General features: G+C 58.5%; 1 protein-coding gene across 1 annotated transcript; it reads left to right on the top strand.

The window, feature by feature from the left end:
- Positions 1-25,837, top strand: LOC138824875 (ruvB-like 1). Its single transcript, XM_070019296.1, has 11 exons — positions 1-242; positions 4,852-4,938; positions 9,558-9,690; positions 14,759-14,910; positions 16,775-16,864; positions 17,437-17,586; positions 19,619-19,682; positions 20,605-20,803; positions 21,788-21,890; positions 23,916-24,007; positions 25,449-25,837. The coding sequence occupies exons 1-11, from the start codon at positions 102-104 to the stop codon at positions 25,606-25,608; spliced, it is 1,371 nt and encodes a 456-aa protein (XP_069875397.1). The 5' UTR covers positions 1-101; the 3' UTR covers positions 25,609-25,837.

The raw sequence follows: 25,837 nt of genomic DNA, 5'->3' as shown, positions 1-25,837 counted from the left end.
GGAGAGCCGCCTTGGTAACGGCCTCGTGGTAACGCGGGCGCCGCGGGCTCCGCACTCGCCGCCGCTCTCCGGGACGCGTGCCGGCTCCCGCGCTCGGGACGATGAAGATCGAGGAGGTGAAGAGCACCACGAAGACCCAGCGCATCGCCTCCCACAGCCACGTGAAGGGGCTGGGGCTGGACGAGGGCGGCCTGGCCAAGCAGGCGGCCTCGGGGCTCGTGGGCCAGGAGAACGCGAGAGAGGTGCGGCGGGGCGCGGGGCCTCCCCGCCCCGGGGCCTCCCCCACCCCGGGGCCTCCCCTCCCCCCGGGGCCTCCCCCCCCGGGGCCTCCCCCACCCCGGGGCCTCCCCTCCCCCGGGGCCTCCCCTCCCCGGGGCCTCCCCTCCCCCGGAGCCTCCCCTCCCCCGGGACCTCCCCCTCCCCCGGGGCCTCCCTCCCCCCGGGGCCTCCCCTCCCCCGGGGCCTCCCCCTCCCCCGGGGCCTCCCCCACCCTGGGGCCTCCCCCTCCCCCCGGGGCCTCCCACCCCCCGGGCCTCCCCCACCCTGGGGCCTCCCCTCCCCCCAGGCCTCCCCCACCCTGGGGCCTCCCCCACCCCGGGGCCTCCCCCTCCCCCCCGGGGCCTCCCCCACCCCGGGGCCTCCCCCACCCCGGGGCCTCCCCCTCCCCCCCGGGGCCTCCCCCTCCCCCGGAGCCTCCCCCCCCGGAGCCTCCCCCACCCCGGGGCCTCCCCCTCCCCCGGAGCCTCCCCCCCCGGGGCCTCCCCCACCCCGGGGCCTCCCCCACCCCGGGGCCTCCCCCACCCCGGGGCCTCCCCCACCCCGGGGCCTCCCCTCCCCCGGGGCCTCCCCTCCCCCGGGGCCTCCCCCCCCCCCGGGGCCTCCCCCACCCCGGGGCCTCCCCCACCCCGGGGCCTCCCCTCCCCCGGGGCCTCCCACCCCCCGGGGCCTCCCCCTCCCCCCGGGGCCTCCCCCTCCCCCGGGGCCTCCCACCCCCCAGGGCCTCCCCCACCCCGGGGCCTCCCCCTCCCCCCGGGGCCTCCCCCTCCCCCCCGGCCTCCCCCACCCCGGGACCTCCCCCTCCCCCCGGGGCCTCCCCCTCCCCCCCGGCCTCCCCCACCCCGGGACCTCCCCCTCTCCCCGGGGCCTCCCCCACCCCGGGGCCTCCCACCCCCCGGGGCCTCCCCCACCCCCCGGGGCCTCCCCTCCCCCGGGACCTCCCCCTCCCCCGGGGCCTCCCCCACCCCGGGGCCTCCCCCTCCCCCCGGCCTCCCCCACCCCGGGACCTCCCCCTCCCCCCGGGGCCTCCCCCACCCCGGGGCCTCCCACCCCCCGGGGCCTCCCCCACCCCCCGGGGCCTCCCCTCCCCCGGGGCCTCCCCCACCCCGGGGCCTCCCCCTCCCCCCGGGGCCTCCCCTCCCCCGGGGCCTCCCCCTCCCCCCGGGGCCTCCCCCACCCTGGGGCCTCCCCCTCCCCCCGGGGCCTCCCACCCCCCGGGGCCTCCCCCTCCCCCCGGGGCCTCCCCCACCCCGGGACCTCCCCTCCCCCCAGGCCTCCCCCACCCTGGGGCCTCCCCCACCCCGGGGCCTCCCCCACCCCGGGGCCTCCCCCTCCCCTCCGGGGCCTCCCCCGGGGGTCTCTCAGGGTCTCCCCGGGACCCCCGGACCTCCCTCTGGGGTTCCTAGGGGGCCAGGGCCGACCCGGAAGGGCTGGTGGCGGCCCGCGGGGTGGGGGGGCTTTGACCACTGCCGGTGGAGCCCACTCCGTGGCTCAACTGGCAACAAGATGGAGCCTGCCCTGTGGACCTCGGGCTCCTGAAGTCAGACATCAGGTCCACCCTCGAAAAACTCGGGTCCGGGGAGCGGAGAGAGTAGAATGAGGGAGAGGCGCAATCTGGTGTATCTGCTGTTCACAGGACCTTTCTGGACCTTTCCACTCGGGCTTACATTACCAAGTGGCAATGACGGAAGTCTCTGTGCCGCTTTGTGTGTAGATGAGGAAGGGAGGGTGGGTGGGATGCCTCGGGCCTCCGGCTGGGGTTTGCCCTTCCCTAGGTGGGAGTCTGCGGGCTTATGCAACCACAGAGACCTGCAGGAAATGAGGGAAAGTTGTTCAGGAGGCTGAGATCTGAAGGTAGCGGTTTGAAGCCAGCCTGGGCAGGAAAGGTCTGCGAGATTAACTCCAGTTAACCGTGTAGATAAGACCTGACATATTTAATAAATCAGATCATTTTCATACCAATATGGTAATGAATTTCTGTATAATACCAACTCAACACTAAATTCAGATACTTCATTCCAAAATTGCTCAGCTAGTTTCCAGAAATTAAAAGTGTATGTATAGCCAGGAGCTGTTGGCTTTCACCTATGACTAGCTTCTCAGGAGGCTGAGATCTAGGATCTAGGTTTGAAGCCAGCCTGGGAAGACAAAATTCGTGACTATCTTCAGCTAACCAGCTAAAAGCTGGGAGTAGAGGCCTGGCTTGAGTGGTAGAGTGCCAGATGTGAGTGAAAAAGCCAAGTGAAAGTCCTGAGTGCAAAGCCCTGCACCCTCGTGCATACACACAGACACACACACACACACACACACAAATATGTAGGGATATATTTCTACACATACAGAGTGTGCATCGATGAGAACAGAATATTACACAGCAGCAACTTGTCTGTGTTCCAGAATCATCTGAACAGAAGTAGAGAAACATTTAACACATTCCATTAAAAGAAAAGCAAAAACAGAAAACAGCAAAGTCTTATGTTGTGGTTTCTGGCTTTAAAAAAGTTTGTTTTTTTTTTTTTTTTTTTTTTAGCTTCTCAGTTATCTGGAAAGAAAACATTCTATAGAAGAACATCTTTGTGTGTGTGTGCCAGTCATGGAGCTGAACTCAGGTCCTGGACTCTGTCTCAGCTTTTTTGCTCAAGTCTAGCACTCAACCACTCAAACCATAGCACCATACCTTACTTCCAACTTTTTGGTGGTTAATTGGGAATAGAAGTCTCATGAACTTTGCTGCCACGGCTGGCTTTAAGCCGGCTCCTCAGATCTCAGTCCCCACAGTCCCTGGGACTGCAGGTGTGACCACCAGTGCGCAGGGGCACTCAGTGTCCTGCGACAGGTGGAGGGTGCTTTGCATTCACTGAGTTTGCATACGTGCTGTCCTACTTCTGTAATACTAGAGGGCACGGTTTAAAAAGGTTTTGATGGAGATTAGAGGGTGCAAGTTACAATACAGCACAGGGCTATAAGGAAATACTTCCATCTACAGCACATCCTAATTACTCTCTTAGGAACATCATCTAAAAACTTGGGGTTTGTTTTTGTTTTTAAAATACAACAGGAAAAATATCCACAAGAAAAAACACTAGACCCGTACTTGTTCTTTTTGATGGTACTGGGTTTGAACTCAGGGCTTCATGCTTGATAGATAAGCAAAGTGCTTTTCCACTTGAGCTGTGCCCAGCCCCAAATCTGTCTTGTTTGATGGTGAGAGCTCTAGAGAAGAAATTAGAAGCCGGCCCTGCTTCATGCTTTGGCTCACAGACCCGTCGTTTCAAACAGAACGGTGTGGCCCTCCATTGTGTATTTTGTAAGAATTGGGACATAAATAATAGAGGCCTTCCTAGCTTGACTTTTCCACTCAGGACTGACCTGCTGCACTTGAGCTGTGTCTCCACTCCTGGCTTTATGTTGCTGTTGATTGGAGATAAGGGTCTTCGGGACTCTCCTGCCTGGCCTGGCATTGAAAGCACATCCTCTGAGTTGCCAGGATCACAAGTGTCAGCCACCAACTCCCCGTTCACAGTCTTTTTTCTTTTTGGTTGGTCATGGAGCTTGAACTTGGGGCCTGGGCACTCTGCCTGAGCCCTTTTGCTCAAAGCTAGCACTCGACCACTTTGAGCCAGAGCACCACTTCTGGTTTTCTGGTGGTTAATTTCATGCTTGGGCACACTTTGAACCTTGATCCTCACTCAGATCTCAGCTTCCTGAGTAGCTAGGATTACAGGTGTGAACCACCGGCGTCCAGTCTTGAAGACAAATCACAGTGTGACATTTCAGTCAGTTCCCAACTTTTTTTTTTTTTTTTTTTTGCTCAGTTGTGGGGCTTGAACTCTGGGCCTGGGTGCTGTCTCTCAGCTCTTCGGCTCAAGGCTAGTGCTCTACCACTTGAGCCACAGCACCATTTCCAGTTTTCTGATGGCTTATTGGAGATAAGAGTCTCACAGACTTTCCTGCCTAGGCTGGCTTTGAACCGTGATCCTCAGATCTCAGTCTCCTGAGTAGCTAGGATTACAGGCGTGAGCCACCAGCACCCGGCTATAAAATCCCACCTTTATGATGTACTGCGAATTCCTGGTCTGTCTGACCCCTGCCACCCTCTTCAACCTCATGTTCCCGTTCACCTTTGCACTACACTTTAACCAAAGTTTTATAGCCAGGGACTTTCTGTCCCAGGATAAGCCAAACACCCGATTTAGGAATTTTTTACTCTTCTGTTTCTGTGATGCCCTAGGGCTTTGCATATCGAGTCTCTCCTTCCGTAGGCCTTCGAGAGTGATTCTCACCATCCTCCCTAGGTCTCCCTAAGTCATCCACTGATATTTCCCTAGACCTCCCTACGTCACGTGCCATCTTTCTTCCTGGTATCGAGTTCATGCCATGTCTGTGTGCCTGAGCTGGCACACAAGGCTTTTTTTTGTCTCCTCCACTGCCCAGTACCTACAGCAGTTGCCACGGTCTCCTGGTCTTGGGGTTAGTTGGATGCGTATGTGAATTGTGTGGACCAGCAGCTGGACACCCTCCCCCCCCCCCCCCCGAAAAGTATTTTATTATTGACTTTTTTTCCATTGTGTACAGGCATGTGGTGTAATAGTGGAATTAATCAAAAGCAAGAAAATGGCTGGAAGAGCTGTCTTGTTGGCAGGGCCTCCTGGAACTGGCAAGGTACGCATTGTGTCTCACTTTTTTAAGCTACCCAGGAGGGTGATCCTGACGTCTAAGCCACATTGAGTTTATGTCTTAACTAGTCTTTGTTTAGCTACGTTGATTATGTGTATGTTTTAAAAGCTAATACAATTGCGTGTCTAAAACCCATGCTGAAATTTAAATTGTCCTGGCCTGCCTCCAGAGAAGGGAATGAGGCCTCCGAGGGGTCTCGTCATCTCTAGAATTTGTCTTTAACTCTGTCAGGTCTCCTTTGCATTGGAAATTCATTCCTCTTGGCCCAGCTATCATAAAAATCTTCATGGTGACACTTACTTGAAGGTGAAGAAAACAAGTCAGCGTGTTTTCCCACGTTCGGCTTCTCCATTGTTGTTTGAGATGAAAAGGAGAAAGAATTAGAGATAGGCTTCTTTTTTTCCCCAGTATTGTTATTATAAAGGTGATTGTAAGTCAGGTAAGAGTATATTTCTTTTTGGACAATGTTGCCCCTTCCCATCCCTAACCACAAGCTGTAAAATTCATTTTCAACATACTGTTCCAGGAGTGATTGCTGCATTTGTTTGCCTTTTGTTCCTCCATTTCTGTGCTTCCCCTTAGACTCCCAAAGACATATAAAGGAACAAACAGGACAAAGAAAGCAAAAAAGCAAACAACTCTTGCTTCCTTTTTCTGGAGTTCGTTTAGATAAACAGTTTGTATGATCAGCGGCACATGGGCATTCATTATACCTTGTGTCCGCTCTCTGGCAGAGACAGGATTCCTCTCCTCGGGGATGGGAATGGTCTTTGCAGGGCAGAACAACTGCGAACCGTGACAGTACAGAATGGCAGAGTGCTTCTGGAAGGGGTTTCAGGAAGACACAGGAAGGCAAACTTGTTGCAGCTGGGGTTGACCGGGCGGTGGTGCCGACTCAGCTGTCTGCCCTCCAGCGTTGGGTGAGGCTTTGGCTCTGGAGAAGAAAAAGGCCTTCTAGGTGGAGCACGGTGGCTTGTCGCGAGCTCTGGGCCCGCGCTCGCTCACTCGCTCACGGGGCCCTTGGCCCAGGCCAGCAGGAGCCAGGCCTGCCTGTGTGAAGGCCTAGGCCCACTGACGACCTGAGGCCGGTCCTTGGCCGCTCAGAAGCTGAGACGTGCCAAGTGACTAAACTTTGAAATTGTAACTGAAGTGGGAGGCGAATCTCATGCTGGTGCTTTATAACGGAGGAAGAAGATGTGCTGTGTTTGTGAAAGAACTTTGTCCCCCGTTGTAGCATTTGAACGCAGGCCCTCTGCCCTGGGGGCCTGGTTCGGCCTGTGAGGGGTTGCCGCTCTCCACAGGCAACATTAGCTAGCCCGAGGCATGTCCCTCTTTTCCCCGCCTTCCTCTGCTACTTTTCTCCTCTCAAAGTGCATGGCTCCGAAGTCCCTCAAGCCTGTTGCCAGGAAAGATGCGGGGTCACGTTTATTCTGTCGTCCTGGTTCTGAAAGATAGCAACTCACCTGGCGTAGATACTTGTCCAGTGTGGTTTCTACTGCTTGCTACCCTTGACCTCCACTGTTGCTTGAGACGTTGCCTTAGGAGCAACGGTGCAGCGTGGGTGACGCAGTGGGGCTCGCTGCGATGTGTGGTGTGACCGGTGCGGTGTGGCACCGTGTGGCCTGGTGTCATGGGATGTGGCGCGTGGTGTGACATGGAGTGGTGTGACACTGGCGTTGTGTGATGTATGGTGTGACACAGTGCAGTGTGGTGTGACACGTGTGGTGTGATGCAGTGTGGTGTGACACTGGCGTGATGTGATGTATGGTGTGACACGGTGTGGTGTGGTGTGACACGGTGTGGTGTGGTGTGACACGGTGTGGTGTGACACTGGCGTGGTGTGATGTATGGTGTGACACGGTGTGGTGTGACACTGGTGTGGTGTGGTGTGATGGCGTGGTGTGACACTGGCGTGGTGTGTATGGTGTGACACGGTGTGGTGTGGCGTGACACGGTGTGGTGTGGTGTGACACGGTGTGGTGTGACACTGGCGTGGTGTGTATGGTGTGATGGTGTGTGGTGTGACACTGGCGTGGTGTGTATGGTGTGATGGTGTGTGGTGTGACACTGGCGTGGTGTGTATGGTGTGATGCGGTGTGTGGTGTGTCACTGGCGTGGTGTGTATGGTGTGACGGTGTGTGGTGTGACACTGGCATGGTGTGTATGGTGTGATGCGGTGTGTGGTGTGACACTGGCGTGGTGTGTATGGTGTGACGCGGTGTGGTGTGACACTGGCGTGGTGTGTATGGTGTGATGCAGTGTGTGGTGTGACACTGGCGTGGTGTGTATGGTATGACACGGTGTGGTGTGACACTGGCGTGGTGTGTATGGTGTGACGACACGGTGTGGTGTGACACTGGCGTGGTGTGTATGGTGTGACGCGGTGTGTGGCGTGACACTGTGGCGTGGTGTGTATGGTGTGATGACACGGTGTGGCGTGACACTGGCGTGGTGTGGTGTCTGGCGTGACGCGCTGTGGCACAGTGCGGCACAGTGTGACAGGTCTTCAGTATTGGGGGTGGCAGTATGCCTTGCTGTGCTGGAAGTATGAAACAGCAGAGACGTGGGCCTAGCAGTGGGCGAGGCGGGCCGCGCGGGGTGTGCCCTTCGCTCCGAGCCTGCCTTTTGCCTTTTGCGCTCAGAAAAGCCATTCAGAGGTGGCCGTACTGGGCTCAAAACTCAGATTTGTCCCCAGGCGAGAGCATCGTGGCTTTGGTAGCTGCTGCCGTGCAGGGAAGAGGATGTCAGGGCCTCAGAACTGCGGGAGACTGCCCCGTGTTCAAACCAGCAGCAAACGGAGTTTCAAACGTACACGAGACTTGGGGGCCTGTCAGAACCAGTGCACTGACAGCTCGCTTGCGACCTTCTGACCTAACTACCACGTTCGCACCTTCGCTTGACAGGCCTGAGACTGGCCTGTGGTGAAGGTTTTTTTTTGGTCGGTTGTGGGGCCTGAACTCTGGGCCTGGACGCTGTCCCTCAGCTCTTCAGCTCAAGGCTAGCGCTCTACCACTTGAGCCACAGTGCCACTTCTGGCTTTTTTCTTTTTGCTTATGTGGTGCTGAGGAATGGAACCCAGGGCCTCAGGCACGCAAGGCAAGCGCTCTACCACTGAGCCACCTTCCCAGCCCTGTGGTGAAGGTTATACTGAAGAATAGCAGCAGAGTTAGGTGGGTAGAGCCAGCCTCCCTCCCACAGGCCAGAGCTTTGTGGATTACTCTATGCCGATGCCTGACCATGAAGGGCGGTGTGGTGTGGTGGTGCACGCCTGTCACCCAGCCGCTCAGAGCGGAGGTGGAGGTGGCGGGACTGAGGATCAGGCTGGCCCAGGTGAACAGAAGAACCTCTGTGAACCTAAGTGAAGCTAAAGCAAAAAGGACTGACCTTGTAGAGTGCTTACCTAGCATGCGTGAGGCTGCGAGTTAAAACCCCAGTACTGCCAAAAACAGAAAAGAAGGAGCCCGTCCACCAGACGCCTTGAAGGTCATCTCACAGCTGACGTTCTTCAGTCTCAGGCCGGCTTTTCCTTCTGCCTTCCCTCCGCACCCCCCCCCCCGTTCCATCTCCCTCCTCCCCACTCCCTCCTCCCCCGGTGTCTTGGAAATTGACCTGTGTGTTCTTGTTTCAGAGTTGAGGAAAGATGAAAACAGCATTCAAAGGCCATGGCATTTCCCAGCCTGGGCCAACTTAAAAGCCTTTGCTCTCAGGCTTGATATTTAACCAGACCTCGATTACATCTGGTTTTGTTCTGCATCTGCCAGATGTAATTCTCTTACCAACTATTAATCTGTAGTTCACAGTAGGACATGTTAAGTGACTTCTTAAAACCAATTATAGCTCCAAAATTCGGCCTAATGTATCATTCTTCACTAATTAACACAGAATGAATATCTGGCAATTACTCATTCATTACTAACGGTTTGGAGATCGTGTCTCCTGTGTTTGTAAAAAACCAACAGGGGCTGGGAAGGTGGCTCAGTGCTAGAGTGCCTGCCTTGCATGCATGAGGTCCTGGGTTCAATTCCTCAGCACCACATAAGCAGAAAAAGCTGGAAGTGGCGCTTTGGCTCAAGTGGTAGGGCGCTAGCCTTGAGCTGAAGAGCTGAGGGACAGCGCCCAGGCCCAGAGTTCAGGGCCCACCTGAAAGAAAAAAAAAAACAAACAAACCAACACTAACGCGGCATCTCAGAGAGCCCAGGTCATGCTTTGAGCGGGAAACTCAGATCCTGCTTTGAGGCTGAGCTGTGACCTCAGGCCGAGCTTCGGAGCCCCAGCTCTGGAATGCTGTTGACAGCGCAGATCTCTGGAGTCTTCACCTGGGTCTCAGTTTCCTCCTTTGCAAATAGGGAGCATAGGAGGTAGCATCTACTTAAGATGTGAGGGTCACAGGAACACTAAAAGTAAGGCTCAGCTAGTGACAACTTGTAAGTTTTGGGGTGACTGAAAATGCCAATTATAGTATAAGTTGACTGTGTCCACAAAATCGCCAGCCAGTCCCTGACACTAACTAGAAGGACTGGGCCCGCGGCTCTTCCTGACTGCAGCTGTTCCCAGCACGTTTCCTGATGACTAAGCCAGTGCCTCTCCCCTCTCGCCCCTTCCAGACGGCCTTAGCTCTGGCCATCGCTCAGGAGCTGGGCAGTAAGGTTCCTTTCTGCCCCATGGTGGGCAGTGAGGTCTACTCAACTGAGATCAAGAAGACCGAGGTGCTGATGGAGAACTTCCGCCGGGCCATTGGTGAGTGTCGGGGGGGGGGGGGGGGGGGGAGGGGAGAGAGTGCTCCGCACGGCTGGGCGCCAAGAGGCTCCTGCTCCTGCGACTGCCGTGAGGACATGGGTTTGTTGCTCTGTGGTTTTTCTTTGGGCTCCATTGGAATTACCTTTGCCAGCAAAATAAAACACACCCCAGCTTTGCTGGGCACTGGCTCAAGCTCATAATCTTGGCTACTTAGGAGGCTAAGACCTGAGGATTGAGAATTGAGAGGAGACTTCTTTTTTTTTCTTTTTTTGTCAGTTGTGGGGCTTGAACTCTGTCCCTCAGCTCTTCAGCTCAAGGCGAGCACTCTACCACTTGAGCCACAGCGCCACTTCTGATTTTCTGGTGGTTAAGTGAACTTAAGTGTCTCACAGACTTTCCTGCCCTGGCTGGCTTTGAACTGAAATCCTCAGATCTCAGCCTCCTGAGTAGCTAGGCTGACAGGCATGAGCCCCTGTTGCCTGGCTTGAGAATTTTCTTTTAAAGTCAGATTTTCCTGGCAGCTGTGTTTTGCTTTTGGGGCTATCAGTCAGATTGGTTTTGGATTCAAGCCAGAGTCATTGTATGTCATGCTGTGCATTTCAAATTGCCCATGATCCACAGCGGTGGGCCAGCGGAGGTGTGAGGGCCCCGGGGTTGCTGGCGGAGCGCTGGCATCTGTGATGCGCCACAGTGAGTGTTACTTGGCAGGCCTTTGCTCCCCAGGCCCTTGCTGGTCTACGGCGTCTCAGAAAGCCGAGTAAGTTGCCAGTGACTGAGTGGTCTGATTTCTGCAGCCTCTGCTCTGAGAGCTGCTCAGGCTGTGCCTGGGCTGTCAGGGGCCTCCGTGCTGAGCCCTCATCCCCCTCACGCCACTCAGCCTGGGCTCAGTAACTGTGTGGATCAAAAACCCAAGAAGCTGGACAGGACCCTGGCCATTGGGTTCTGGCCTCAGTCTTATAGCCTTTCTTGGGTGATGTGGGAAGGGGCAGCAAGGAGAGGGGGAGGGAGGACAGCAGGGAGAGGGGGAGGAGGGAGATCCACAGGGAGAGGGGGGAGGAGGGAGATCCACAGGGAGAGGGGGAGGAGGGAGATCCACAGGGAGAGGGGGAGGAGGGAGATCCACAGGGAGAGGGGGGAGGAGGGAGATCCACAGGGAGAGGGGGGAGGAGGGAGATCCACAGGGAGAGGGGAGAGGAGGGAGATCCGCAGGGAGGACAGCAGCAGGGACAGCAGGGAGTGGGGTTGGGTGGTCTAGACCTGGGCATGGTGGGATGCTGAGCGCTTGGGCTCTGTTGGAGGAGAGTGGTCCTGCCCTGTTGGCACGGCTGAGCGTGGGGAGCACGGTGCTCACTGGGCGTCGGCTGGGGTGCTGCCGGCCCGGTCCTGCTCGTGCTGGGTGCCAGAGCGTCTCTGATCGGGGAGAGCACAGGCAGGCGGATGAGGCCGCGGGAGCCCTGACAGGTGTGTGCATCTGTGCAGTGGATGAGGCCGCGGGAGCCCTGGCGGGTGTGTGCATCTGTGCAGTGGATGAGGCCGCGGGAGCATCTGTGCAGTGGATGAGGCCGCGGGAGCCCTGGCGGGTGTGTGCATCTGTGCAGTGGATGAGGCCGCGGGAGCCCTGACAGGCGTGTGCATCTGTGCAGTGGATGAGGCCGTGGGAGCCCTGACAGGCGTGTGCATCTGTGCAGTGGATGAGGCCGTGGGAGCCCTGACAGGCGTGTGCATCTGTGCAGTGGATGAGGCCGTGGGAGCCCTGGCGGGTGTGTGCATCTGTGCAGTGGATGAGGCCGCGGGAGCCCTGGCGGGTGTGTGCATCTGTGCAGTGGATGAGGCCGCGGGAGCATCTGTGCAGTGGACTGCCAGTGGGAGCCCTGGCGGCCTGCTTCAGGCTCCCTGGGCTTCTTGAGCCGCTGAGCAGGCCGGGCTGGCGGCCTCCTTCCTGAGCCTTGTCCTGCTCTGCCCCTCCTGTCCCCTCCCGCCCCATGCTAGTGTGGCTGACTGAGTCAGCGAGGGCGGGGCCCTTCCGAGGGCTAAGTTTTGTGTTACTTTTGCCTTGAACTCTGCCTGGGTGCTGAGCTCCTTTTGCTCAAGGTGAGCACTCTACCACTTGAGCTATTGCACCACTTGTGGCTTTTTCTGTGATTAATTGAAATAAGAGTCTCAAGGACTTTCTTGCTCAGGCTGGCTTTGAACTGTGATCCTCAGATCTCAGCCTCCTGAGTAGCTAGGATGACAGGCGTGAGCCACCGGCACTCAGCAGTCCTTCTCTTCTTTGAGACAGGATCCTGCTATTTTGCCCAACTGGCCCCCAAATCCTCAGCTCAAGTGCGCTTTCCACCTCAGCCTCCTGAGCAGCTGGAACTAAAGGTGCGTAGCACCTTTTCTACACATGCCAGTGATTTTCCTTCTTTTGCCTCTCATTCCCTTCCTCTTCTTTTTTCTTTTGTTTTCGAGACAGGGTCTCAAATTCAAGGCTTGCATTGAATTTTTTCAGGCTCAAGTGCCTGGTTGCAGGCGTGTGCCTGACTGCCAGTGCTCTTTTAAGATTAGTGATGACATTCATGATGTCCCACCTACTTGAAATAGCTGACTATTTCAAACTCCGTTTTCTGACATGTACCAAAGGTGACAGACTGGTTTTCATATGAGTACATGTACTTACTGCTTAAAGGCAGCCCTAATGCTTTGAGACTTTAAAAAGTAGAGACGAGAGAGCGCTGCTGCGTCTGTGCTGTGCTGTGTGTGTCTGAAGGAAGAGGCAGCGCGTTTCTTCTGACGGCAGCAAGGTGCAGTGAAATTTCTTGATCCTTGAACAAAAGGGCCGGTCATCGCGGTCTGCGGAAAGGACTCCTGCCGTCTCCGGTGCCTTTGAATTCCCGTGAAGTTGGTGGAGGGGGTGGGAGGAGGCAGTGAACCACCAGAAATGAAAAGCCAGAAGTCTGCGCTGTTTCCTTGATGTGATGAAGGTCGCTGTCAGAGGTTTAGAAACCCGAGCCGGCAGATGAAACTGGTGTCATTTGTGTTGTCATTGCCAGAGATAGCGCCCGTCCCGCCCTTCCCTGCTAACAGCCCGTGCCATTGTCTGCCGCCGCCGCCCCCCTCCTGCTCCTGCCTGTCCCGCTCCGCAGAGCCGCTCCTGAGCAAGCGCGGGTACGAGTGAGAGACAGGTGCCCTTCCCCCTCCTAAGAGGTCTCAGGTCACAGTCGGCTGACAGTACTTGGGGTAAAGTTCCGTCTGGCGGAATTTATCTCTGGGACATAAAAGGTTTGATGAAAGTTCCAGGTTTGTCACTGTTTTCTGGTGTGCTGTTTGCAAAGTTTCTGTCTTGATATTTAGGGAGTGAGGTTTTGGGGCTCCTCCAGAGCCTCCACTTGTAGGCTGGCGGGTGGACTGCGTGTGCTCTGAAGTGTGCTCTGGAGTGGGGGTGATGGAGAGCCTTGTGCCGCTGGGGTGGGAGGGCAGCAAGCCGCGTGGGCCCGGCTGTGGACGGTGGCTTTGGCCTCCCCATTTGTCTTCTCGGCTCGGGCTGGGCTGGAAGACCCTCTGACACGGTGTGCAGTTTACTTGCTGCTGAGATGTGGAACAGCCGGGGCCTGGGGATTGTGGATGTGATGGCGCCCACAGCGCATAGCACGTTTCTAGTTGGGGCGTGCACACCTGCACAGCGTGCACACTGCCTAGCTGTGTGGCTGAGCTACGTAGACGGGAACCCGGGTTGCCAGTGCCCCAAAACGGCTTCCCAGCGACCACCGTCCCGATTTCTAACGTCGTATAGCTGTGCCTGCTTTTAAACTGCAGATAAACATGATCACAGTTGCGTTTTCTTGGGGGCTTGGCTGCTTTGTCCATATACATGTGTGAAATAAAATAAACTTCAGATCACTGTCTTAGAAATAACAATAGAAAAGCCCCATTTCCTTCACACGTTAATGTCATGTTTTTAAGCTGTAATGTATGCTGTGGGGGATAAGTGCTCTAGAAATTACTTGTTTTACTTTTGTGGCCTTGGGACAGCTGTGGACAGCCCCCTGCAAACGAAGCAGGACCACCTGGTGCATCTGTCAGTGTGCTCTGAGCACCAGCTGGAGGCCTGGAGGGCTCGGCAGGGTCACCTCTGACCCCTGGCGAGATAGCAGGCCTTGGGCTGGCCTCCGTGTGTCGGACGCGGGTAGTGAGAATCAGAAAAGCAGGAAGCAAAAGCTCAGATAGCTGGGAATGAATGCTAGATTAGGCACTAAAGGTAAATTTTGTCTTCTCACAGTTGTACGTCTACAACAGTGTTGAGAGTTATAGCTTGTATATCTAGTTCTAGATTTGAACCTAGAAAGTCTTTTAATGTTAAATTCAAAAATGAAACAAAGGACCTCCATTCAATTTGTTGCATCCTTTCTAAGTGACTCTATGTTCTTGACCACATCTATGGAATATGCCAGGAGGAGGCACAGAACCAGAGGGAGGTGGGGGTACACAGCGGAGGGCCATCAGCTGCACCGGACATTGCACAGAACCAGAGGGAGGTGGGGGTACACAGCGGAGGGCCATCAGCTGCACCGGACACTGCACAGAACCAGAGGGAGGTGGGGATACACAGCGGAGGGCCATCAGCTGCACCGGACACTGCACAGAACCAGAGGGAGGTGGGGGTACACAGCGGAGGGCCATCAGCTGCACCGGACATTGCTGACCCTGAGCTGAGCAGCTCGAGGCAGCGACGGGAGGGGACGAGGGAACAGCTCACACTAAGTACAAGGAAAGTGGGGAAGAGAGAGTTGTATTGTTAAAGCTGGTGAAACTCACAAACTTTATACACCATGATCATGACACTTTGCCTGGTCAAGGTTTAAATGTGTTTGTGACTTTAAGTATCATTATCCCACAATACTGTGAAATTTATATAATCACTTAATCGCAATAAAAAATATTTAAAAAGGGGGGGGAAAAAGTCCTTTTAAAAAAGTTGAGGTAAGATCACTTTTCCCACATTTCTCAGTAATACTTGCAGTTTGCATGTATGCACCTGTATTTCTGTCTACCCCGAACTTATGCTGTTAGGGTTGATCTCTTCCAGGGCTGAGAATAAAGGAGACCAAGGAGGTTTATGAAGGGGAGGTGACAGAGCTGACTCCATGTGAGACAGAGAACCCAATGGGGGGCTATGGCAAAACCATCAGCCACGTGATCATAGGACTGAAGACAGCCAAAGGCACCAAGCAGCTGAAGGTGAGCTTTGGGCGGGGGCATTGGAGGCCTGGCCAGGGGGCTCAGGCCTTTGTCCTGCAGGATGGCCAGGTGAGTTCCCACGCACTGGCAGTGAGGGCCGGCAGGCCGCTGGGCTGGGCCTTGCGTGCCCCGCGCTCGTCCTCAGACCTTGGGTAGGCCTGATGACCGCCTGATGACCCCCTGCGTGGTAGTATCTGGAGGTCATTGTGAGCGTCAGTGAGAGGGCCTGAGACGCGGGCGGTGTGGGTCGCGGGCAGAGAAGTCGGTGACATGACCAGTGTATGTCGAACTGCTTCAGCAAGTGTCTCACCTGTAACTGTTTGAGTCTCTGATTTCCCTTAGTTTACAGATGAGCAGGTGAGGCTCACAAAGAGGCTGGACAGCTATCCTGTACCCTACCGCTGGTTTGCAGGACTGAATCCTAACCATCATGCTCTCTGTCCTCCAACGTGCTGTGTGACCTTTGAAAGTCATTTGAGCTCTCTGAGACTCAGTGTTCTCATCTATAAACTGCAGTGGAGTGGCCATATACTATCTCCATCCTTACTCTGTTCTACAATTTTATGGGTCTTTGGTCTGTAAGGTTGTTTCTTGGTCACAGCTTTATGGAGACCATAAAAATGTCACTTCGTCAAAGGGCCATTTTTCTTTTCCCTAACAGGGTTTTCATCTCAGGAGCTTGCTTCTGCAAATAATCTCTCTTCTACCTACCCCTCATCACTTCCATGCTGTATTTATTAGATTTCTTAGTAGGTATGCTGCCTTTTCAATAATTACATGTTCAGTCAATTCATTTGGGAAATTAACCAATATAAAATGCTTGAGGCAAAAAGAAAAGTATACTCTTCAGTGTATCTCATGTTGAAGCAAGGCGTGTAGTGTAATGTCGCTGTTTTTGCAGCCGTTACGCACGTTTTCTTTAGGAACATGGTGTAAAGGGAAGGCACGGGGGTGGAAGGGCCGCAGATGTGCGGTGGGTGTGTGAGTTTGCAGGCCTGTGACGCGTGGCCAGGGGAGCGTGGTTCCTGTGTTCCCGCTGCCCTCCCGGAGCCAAGCAGCCTCCACCCCCCTGCCGAGTTTACAGAATCTCAATGTATTTACATAGACAGCCGTCACCACAATCCAGCTTTAGATCCTTTCACCACCTCCAACACCTTTCAGCACCTCAGGCTGCCACCGCCCATCTGCTTTCTTGTCTTTAGGTCTCTTGGGGACACTGCGGCCACACGGGATCGCACATGTTCCTCTGTGCGTGCTTCTTTCACCAAGCCCTCCGCTCTTGCTCTCTAGTTTTGGTTTTCCACTCTGTGTTAGGTAACATGGAGAACTCGGTCTGACTTCAGGGTCCTTACGAAGGAGCTGCTGGGGATTGGTTGCAGTGATCCGACCGCCTGGAAGAGAGCCACAGTCCCTGTCTTTCCTGCGTTGGTCAGCAGGCAGGCCTGAGGGATGGCGCTTCCCACATCCGTGATGGCAGCCACTCGCTGGCCTGTAGATGACCATGCTGGGCCTCAGAGCTGTTGAGCATGCCGGCTGGTACAAGATGCTGGCAGGTGCCTCTTTTATAGAAAGCTCTGCTGCTGTCCGTGGGGAGAGGAGAGCAGCTTGCTCTTTGGAGAGGGTTGAGGCAGATGTCTCTGCCTGTTAGAGCACCCCAAGTCAAGGGCGGAGGGGAGGGCGCTCCGCATATGCACACCGCCGTCCCGCCCACCCTCCTCCGGTCTCTGCTTCATGCTCCCACTTGGTAATCCAGGCCCACGCAGGCCCACGCCGGCACCGCCTTCCTGGGTTTCCCTGGAGTGCTGTCGAAGCGGTGGAGCATGCCTGCTGCTGTCTGAGTCACCCTGGTGTGTTTGTTTCTAAGCTGGACCCCAGTATTTTTGAAAGCCTGCAGAAAGAGCGAGTGGAAGCTGGAGATGTGATTTACATTGAGGCCAACAGCGGGGCTGTGAAGGTAACACTGTCTTGGGGTGCTGTGCGGGAGGGGTGCCACGGGGCAGGGGCTGGCCTCCGCTCCGGGCCAGCGCCAAGGGGAGGGTGGCCCCCACGCAGAGCAACGTGTGCTTGCCTTTCTCTCCATTCTCTAACCTTCCCGGGATGGGAGCGGAGCCTGCGTGGAGGGGACAGGGACAGGGCAAGAAAGCAAACAACTTTAGTCATCTTCAAATTGAAATGTGCAACGTATTTAATCTTCCTTTTATCTCCTTGGTATTTGCTTCCCGAGATACATGCATGTGGGAAGGAACGCCGCTGCGTTAGGTGACATTCTTTCTCTGTCTGATTCTCGGCGTCCTGTACAGTGCTCCTCACTGTTTAATGGATGAGCATAATACTTCATATCTACACTAAATCACCCACCTCCCCTCTCTGCCTCCAGTTAATCTATGGGATTTGCCCTTTGTCAGGAATTGCACACAGTTGAGAGAGACAGAGGGAACAAACTCTGGGAGAAAGTATCCGGTGTCTCCAGCGGGGAGCTTGGGCGGCGTCGGTGTGCGTTCACCGGGTGCTGGTGTCTCTCCGCAGAGGCAGGGCAGGTGCGACACCTATGCCACTGAGTTTGACCTCGAAGCTGAAGAGTATGTCCCCTTGCCAAAGGGTGACGTGCACAAGAAGAAGGAGATCATCCAGGATGTGACTCTGCATGACCTGGATGTGGCCAACGCCCGGCCCCAGGTACTGCCGGCGGGGGGGGGGGGGGGGGGCCACGCACAACCCCAGCCACCCACCCCGAGGCCTCAGAGCGAGTCAGACTCCCCGCCACCTCTCCGGCCGGCAGGTGGTCCTGTTCTGTCTGTGATGTTCAGCAATTAAGGATGACAGGAGTGCCCGATCTCCTTTGTTCCCATTCAAAGGCGCCGGTCACAGCCCATTTCCTGCGCTTTGTTTTTTGTTGTCCCTGGGAGCGGTCAGGCCCCGCACCAGCCAGCCAGCTTCCCTGTGGCTCCTCTCCAGCCCTGGACTCCTGGCTCTGCACGCCCTCGTGGCCATGGCCTGCTAGCACAGTGCTGTGTGGGCCCTTGTGCAGGATTTCAGAAGACCGGGCAAAGCCGTGCGTGTGGCCTCTGCTTAGCTCCTCCATCCCCCTCCAGGCCCCCGCGATGTGGGCTCTGAGCAGGGGCTGTGCTTGCTCTCGAGAGAAATGGTGGATGCGCAACGCCTCGTCTATAAACAGGAAAGTGTGTCACTTTTATGACACTTCTCAGAAATGTTGGCTTCATTTACTTAACTTGATTTATTTTGTGCCAGTCCTGGGGCTTGAACTCAGGACTGGGCACTGTCCCTGAGGGTTTTTTTGCTCAAGGCTAGTGCTCTTCTCCTTGAGCCAAAGTTCTGTTTCTGGCTTTTTTTTTTTTTTTTTGGCAGTTAACTGGAAGTAAGAGTCTCATGAACGTTCCTGCCCATCCTGGCTTTGAGCCGTAGCCTCTGATCTCAGCCTCTTGAGTAGCTAGGCGTGACCACTGGCCCTGGCTCAGACTGTTGAGATTCAGAGAAAAAAAAGCACAGCGGGCCCTGCCGGGGGTCACTCTGCACCAGGGGAGCACTCCAGGCTTTCTGAGGCGTGGTCTTGGATGGCCTGAGTTCCTCCCCCAGCAGGGCTATTTGAAGGTCAGAAGTGAGTGCCCAGAAAGCCTCGGGCCTGTAGTGAGCGCCTCTGAGTCAAGGCCTGCTGGCCGCCAGGCAGCCGCTAATGCTGGGGCAGTGACAGCACACCAGCCCCTTCCTCCTGACCCCGTGTGTGTGTGCGTGTGTGTGTGCGTGCGTGCGTGCGCGTGTGTGCGTGTGTGTGTGCGTGCGCGTGTGTGTGCGTGTGTGTGTGCGCGCGTGTGTGCGCGCGCGTGTGTGTGTGCGTGCGTGTGCGTGCGCGTGCGTGCGCGTGTGGTGTGAGTGATCTCTGGTAGGTTAGCTGCCCTGGGCGTCTGACATGACCTTGGGGAAGGAGTGACCCTCCTGGCAGATGGAACCAAGTCCAGTGAAGGCTTGGGTTGTAGAGGGCCTGGGGGTCCAGTGAGGGATTCAAAGAAGGGATCGTGCCTGTGATTAGCTGCTTGGCAGGGTGAGGTGAGAAGGATTGTGGCTTGAGGCCAATCTGGGCAAACTTGGTTGCAAGACCCCATCTCAACCACAAGAAAGCTGGGTATGGCGATGCATGCCTGTCACCCTAGCCGCATGGGAAGGGCAGGCAGGTGCCAGCCTAGGCAGGCTTGGGCCAGAAGAAAGGGGAGGGGTGGTTCAAGAGCATCTGCCTAGCAAGCGTAAGACCCCAAAACTGTGAAAAACAAATCTTCAGCCAGATGCCAGTAATCGTAGCTGCTCAGGAGGCTGAGATCTGAGAATCATGGTTCGACACCAGCCCAGAGTAGGAAAGTCCGTGAGATTCGGTTCCAAGAAAGAGAAGAAGCTGTAAGTGGCGCTGGCTGAAGTGGCAGAGTGCAGCGCAGAGAGGCTCACGGATGGAGACCAGGCCCGAGAGCTTGGGAGAGAGAGAAGAGAGAGAGATTGCCCGCGTAGCTGGCGTTAGGAGCCTGTGGGGGCAGAGTGCAGCGCAGAGAGGCTCACGGATGGAGACCAGGCCCGAGAGCTTGGGAGAGAGAGAAGAGAGAGAGATTGCCCGCGTAGCTGGCGTTAGGAGCCTGTGGGGGCAGAGGGGGAGGGGCTTCACAGTCCCCTGGAGAAGCAGGCCTGACCACGCTCTGCACTTCCACAGGGAGGACAAGACATCCTGTCCATGATGGGCCAGCTAATGAAGCCAAAGAAGACAGAGATCACAGGTGAGGGCACCCCGCAGGGCAGCGTCCGCGCACCTGCCCCACCGGCCGCCGAGTGCACTCTGGCCTTGGGACGCCAGTTTCTTGTCCCCCAGGACCAGGAAGTGTTGGCAGGCTGGGCTGCCACCCTGGCTGACAGTAGCAGCTCCACTGCTGGCCACAGCTCTGCAGGAAATGCAACTCCCTCGTGCATTTGATGCCGCCCCAAACTTTGTGCCCTCTGCCTCATTACCACCCATAGCTTTGTCAACGTGAATGCAAGTTAGACATGAAGGGCACTGTGACCTTGGAGGTTCTGGCCCGGAGGGACTGCCATGTTGTGTGTGCCCTCTCGTCTGACAGCTGCGGTGGAAGGTTTGTCCGGTGCGCCAGCTCCTTCCTGGAGACACTCCGGAGCCTTTTGCAAAGGGAGGGCTGTGACCTTCCATGGGGTCTGTAACTTGGAGACATCCTCAGGAGTCCCCAGACTGGCTTTTCTTCAGCTTGCCTCCCTCCCGCCCCAGAGGGCCCAGCTGGGGCCCAGCGTACTTGATTGAAAGTTAATTAACCTGGACATTGTCAGAGGGGCCAGAGGAAAGTACCGGAAGGGAAATTTGCATATGAAAGCCCCATCAGGAAGGGCTTCCACCTGGTGCGTCTGCGGGTGAGGCGCTAGCTTGGGTGCGGGTGAGATAAGGCTCAGCGTGGAGGGTGACAGGCCAGCCGGGGCGGCCGCCCTCGCCGTGCATCTGCAGGGAGGCTGCCAGCGCGGGGACGTCCCTGTTGGGGACCACAGCCCTGAATAAAGCCTGGAGGGAGGCAGGCGCTGCCCCCCGGGCCTCCGAGGGCGCAGGAGGCCCCGCCGCGGGCTGGGCTGATGAGGGGGAAGAGAACGCGGTAGTTTCTCCCTTTGCCCACCTGGCCTGCCCTTTCTCCCGTCTCCCAGACAAGCTCCGAGGGGAGATCAACAAGGTGGTGAACAAGTACATCGACCAGGGCATCGCCGAGCTGGTCCCGGGGGTGCTGTTCGTGGACGAGGTCCACATGCTGGACATCGAGTGCTTCACCTACCTGCACCGCGCCCTGGAGTCCTCCATCGCGCCCATCGTCATCTTCGCCTCCAACCGCGGCAACTGCGTCATCAGGTACCGGCCGCCGCTGTCCCGCCGGCCGGCTCAGCCCAGGGTCACGAAGCTGGTCACGTGCTCCCAGGAGCCGTCCTGGGGCGAGCCCCCTGGCAGCATCACCCTCCATGATGTGTGGGGGCCTGGCGGGAGGTGTCTGCCCAGGCCAGGCCGCCCGGGCTCTGAGGACACGTCACAGGGAGAGGTCCGCTCCTGCACGAGTAACGGCGGCACCCGGTGCCCCCGCCCCCCCAGCCTGGCCCTAGCGAGGGCCACTTGCCCATCGGACAGCTGCGTGTGTCAGAGCCTGCGTGCTCACAGGCCTGGGCAGGTCTGTCCAGGGCTCACTACTGTGACTCTTGCGCGTGTTTGTGTGTCCCTAGCACACGTTTCTGGAAGCACAGTAGCCCTCTTCCACAAAGGCACCTTGCTGGGTTCCCAGGAGAATCGGGCCTGTGCCTCCAAGCCCCAGCCTGGCTGCCTAGAGGAGCCGCAGTCACGGCTTCGTCACCCAGCCAGCCAGTAAAACATGGAAGCTAACAGTGGGTCTTAGGCCAAGCTAGCAATAAACAGCTGGGATTCAAGAACAAATCTAATTGCAGCCAAAACATAATGATGAGCTTTTTAAAGTTTTTTTTATTTTTGCCAGTCCTGGGGCTTGAACTCAGGGCCTGGGTACTGCCCCTGAGCTGCTTTTGCTCAAGGCTGGCTCTCTACCACTTGAGCCTCAGTGCCACTTCTGGCCTTTTCTGAGTATGAGGTACTGAGGAGTCCCATGCAGGGCCTCATGCATGCTAGGCAAGCACTCTACCACTGAGCCACCTTCCTTCCTGTGTCTGGCTGTGGTGCTGCCGTACCTTCCCCTGCCCCGGCTTTCCCCTACTCCAGTGGGGACTGGGCTTTCGTGGGCCGGTGGTTCTGCTGATTCTCTTGGGAGGTAAGTGGGCCGAGTTCGTGCCGGGTCAGTGTTGTCTGAAGCTGGGGGTGGGCGCTTCTGCTGCACAGGGGCACTGAGGACATCACTTCTCCTCACGGCATCCCCCTGGACCTTCTGGACCGAGTGATGATCATCCGCACCATGCTGTACACGCCCCAGGAGATGAAGCAGGTGAGCCTCCCGTCCCCCCCCCCCCCCCCCCCCCGTGCCTCCTGTGGCTCAGGCTTCATCTGTGGACTCGCTGTACCGCGTGGACATATTGCAGGCGGCAGAACTCCACTCTGGGGTTCTGGCTGCACTCTTCTGCAAGAGCCTTTTCAGTAACGTGAGGGGAGAGGCGGGGGAAAGAACGGACTTGCCCTGAGCGAAGGAGGGGGGCACTGGCCAGCTGCGGGAGGGTTGCTCTGTCCCGAGCGTGCAGAAGTTCCCTCTGTGGGCACCAGCTCTGTGCCACCCTGCTGGGTGCTTGTCACTTCTGCAGACACTGAAGCCATTACTGAGACCAAACCTGGGCCCTGCCAGAAAAGACCACCAGCCAGGGGCCGGAGCCCTGGAGAGCTGTGTGGCTAGGGAGGGATGCACGTGTGCTGAGCGGCCTGAGCCACGGGGCTCCCTGGTTGCTCTGGGCGTGGAGACCAGCAGGGCTGCCACGGATTCTGGAGGTGGCTGGACCTCAGGGCCAGACGTGCTCCCTCTGCTGCTGTGGTCTAAGCGCCATGCTCCAGAGGCACCGCACGGCTCTGTACAACCACGTGACGAGGTGGGGGGGGGTTATGGGGCTCTAAAGTGCCTTGCACACAGCCACAAGGTCCGCCAGCCTCTCCAAGGCCTCCTGCCTGTGACTGGGCCCTGGCTTCTGCTGGAACCCAGGGCAGGCTTTTACGCACAGCGAGCCCAGCCCACCCTGGTCTACACAGACACTGCATCACTGACTGAAGGTCTCATTAGTGAAGGGGAGCCTCTGGGGCGGCCTGGAGATCCTGGAGGCTGAGCTGAGTCCATGTTCGCATTTCCCTGGGGGGTTGCGTGGTGCGGGGGTAGAACAGAACCACAGACAGGCCTGTTAGGAACATGTGCGCTCCCCACGGAGCCCCTGCCCTGCCCGGCCCGGCCCCCTGCAGTTTGAAGGGAGTCCCGGGAGGCATTGTTCCTGCAGGACCCACGGCTCCCTGTCCCCAGGGGATGCTTCTCTGTAGAACCTGAGGCTTCTGTCTGCAGCCATCACCAAAACTGCCATGGCTGCTGTCCAGGAGCAGGCTCTGCCCTCCAGCTTCCTGTCCAGTCACTTCCTGGGCCCTTCTGCTGGGCTGCTTAGCTGTGAGCCCGGTGGTGCAGCCCTGGTGCACAGGCCGAGCCTCCGTGGAGCTTGCATCAGCGAGCACACTGGCGCGTGTGAGGTGACGTTCGGAGTCAGCCACGCGTGCTGGAAGTCTGGGCGTGTGGACCCTGCTGCGGCGCAGCCTGCTGGCGCCAGCTGGCCTGTGGCGCTGTGCCCGCCCGCCCGCCCGTCCTTCCTGTCTGCAGGCGGCTGACAGTCCTGAGCGCGCGCCTGGCCCCCGCCGGCTGCTCCCCAGCGAGCGGTGGCAGGGCCATCCCCGGAAGCCCTGTTTCTCATGCGAGCACTCCGTGTCTCCTAGCTCCTGTGCCTCTGTCCTGGTGTATTTTTACAGCTTTAATTTAAACAGGCGCTTCTTGATATCTTGTTTACGAAGCTGCCAGAGTGAAAAATTCCTGTATTATATGAGGCTCGAAGTCCTCGAGTTATCTCAGCTGCACAACACACAGCATCATTATCCTGCCGGCCCTTATCACTCAGTGCCGGGGCGCCCGCAAGACCCCTGCTCCCCGCTACAGGGGCCGCTGCCACCAGCCTCGCCCCGGCACAGCGACAAGTACCCCCCCCCGACCCCCCCATGAGATCTCGGCGATGCTGGAGGGACCGCTAAATCTAAGAGTAACTTTTTTGATTTATTTAACCCATTGTATTTGTCAAACAAACAAAAACGTCTTCTCTTTCTGAGTGGCCTGCGGCAGGGTGCCCACGCCATGGGAAGGTCAGAGCCGAGGCCCCTGCCAGCCTGCAGGAGCCCCATAGCTGCGAGCTGCCTGGGGGCTGGCCAGGTTGTGCTGAGCACCCTTTGAAGGTGGGCGCCTGGGGTGGCTGGCCACCAGTGACCAAGTGATTTTCTCCCAAAGATCATTAAGATCCGCGCACAGACGGAGGGCATCAACATCAGCGAGGAGGCCCTGAACCACCTGGGGGAGATTGGTACCAAGACCACGCTGAGGTGCGCGCAGAGCTGCCTGGGGGTGGGGGGCGGGGGGCACCTGCCGGGGCGGGGCGGGCTGCACCTGCGGGGATGGGGGCGGGGGGGCGGGGGGCACCTGCGGGGGTGGGAGGCGGGGGCGGGCTGCACCTGCGGGGATGGGGGCGGGGGCGGGCTGCACCTGCGGGGGCTGGGGCGGGCTGCACCTGCGGGGGCTGGGGTGGGGGCGGGCTGCACCTGCGGGGGCTGGGGCGGGCTGCACCTGCGGGGGCTGGGGTGGGGGCGGGCTGCACCTGCGGGGGCTGGGGCGGGCTGCACCTGCGGGGGCTGGGGTGGGGGCGGGCTGCACCTGCGGGGGCTGGGGTGGGGGCGGGCTGCACCTGCGGGGGCTGGGGCGGGCTGCACCTGCGGGGGCTGGGGTGGGGGCGGGCTGCACCTGCGGGGGCTGGGGCGGGCTGCACCTGCGGGGGCTGGGGTGGGGGCGGGCTGCACCTGCGGGGGCTGGGGCGGGGTGGGGGCGGGCTGCACCTGCGGGGGTGGGGGCGGGGTGGGGGCGGGCTGCACCTGCGGGGGTGGGGGCGGGGGCGGGCTGCACCTGCGGGGGCTGGGGTGGGGGCGGGCTGCACCTGCGGGGGCTGGGGCGGGGTGGGGGCGGGCTGCACCTGCGGGGGTGGGGGCGGGGGGGGGCTGCACCTGCGGGGATGGGGGTGGGGGCGGGCTGCACCTGCGGGGGCTGGGGTGGGGGCGGGCTGCACCTGCGGGGGCTGGGGCGGGGTGGGGGCGGGCTGCACCTGCGGGGGTGGGGGCGGGGGGGGGCTGCACCTGCGGGGGCTGGGGTGGGGGGGGGGCGGGCTGCACCTGCGGGGGTGGGGGCGGGGGCGGGCTGCACCTGCGGGGGTGGGGGCGGGGGGGGCTGCACCTGCGGGGGCTGGGGTGGGGGGGGGCGGGCTGCACCTGCGGGGATGGGGGTGGGGGCGGGGGGGGGCTGCACCTGCGGGGGTGGGGGCGGGGGGGGGCGGGCTGCACCTGCGGGGATGGGGGTGGGGGGGGGCTGCACCTGCGGGGGTGGGGGCGGGGGGGGCTGCACCTGCGGGGGCTGGGGTGGGGGGGGGGCGGGCTGCACCTGCGGGGGTGGGGGTGGGGGCAGGGGTGAGGGCAGGGGGCGGGGGGGGCGTGTGCAGTGCAAGACTGGAGTTCACACATTCAGTGAGCCTGCGCCTGCGGGGGCAGGGAGTGTGCAGCACGGGACTGGAGTTCACACCCCGTTCAGGGAGCCTGCGCACCCTAGGCGGTCTGGTCCCCCACTGGTGTGGGGTTGCCCGCCTGCCTGGCGCCTTTGCGGGCCTGACAAGTGCCAGGGGATGCTGCTGTGTCGGGCGGGCGGCTCTGGCACTGTCTGCTGGCCTGGGCTCCCGTCGGCAGCGGTGCCTGCTCTGCCACGGTCTCTGTCTGTCCGCTGCAGGTACTCCGTGCAGCTGTTGACTCCAGCCAACTTGCTGGCGAAGATCAACGGGAAGGACAGCATTGAGAAGGAGCACGTGGAAGAGATCAGCGAGCTCTTCTACGATGCCAAGTCCTCCGCCAAGATCCTGGCCGACCAGCAGGATAAGTACATGAAGTGACCGCGCCCTGACTGGCCAGGGCGCGGGCTGCCAGCTGGCCCGGCCTGCTGCACACAGCCCCGGGTGGAAAGCTTTCTTGCTCGGCCACAGCTTCTGTGGCTGCTTTGAAGGAACTTTCTCACCTGGTGCGCAGCCCTCTTTGGACTTTGGTGATGTGTGGTGAGACCCTGGTGAGGAGCTGGTACCACAGTCTCTTTAAAAGAGGAAATAAACGTCAGGACTGTGGTAA

The sequence above is a fragment of the Dipodomys merriami genome, unplaced genomic scaffold, assembly GCF_024711535.1.
Source record: "Dipodomys merriami isolate MVZ:Mamm:240054 unplaced genomic scaffold, mDipMer1.0.p SCAF_13, whole genome shotgun sequence".
Taxonomy (NCBI): Eukaryota; Metazoa; Chordata; class Mammalia; order Rodentia; family Heteromyidae; genus Dipodomys; species Dipodomys merriami.
This window is presented reverse-complemented; position numbering and strand designations above follow the sequence as displayed.

Excerpts from the sequence above, each read along its gene's own strand:
- LOC138824875 (XM_070019296.1), top strand. The coding sequence starts at position 102 with ATGAAGATCGAGGAGGTGAAGAGCACCACGAAGACCCAGCGCATCGCC. Across the intron at positions 16,865-17,436 it reads CCAACAGCGGGGCTGTGAAG|AGGCAGGGCAGGTGCGACAC; the intron begins GTAACACTGTCT and ends GTCTCTCCGCAG. Across the intron at positions 21,891-23,915 it reads CGCCCCAGGAGATGAAGCAG|ATCATTAAGATCCGCGCACA; the intron begins GTGAGCCTCCCG and ends TTTCTCCCAAAG.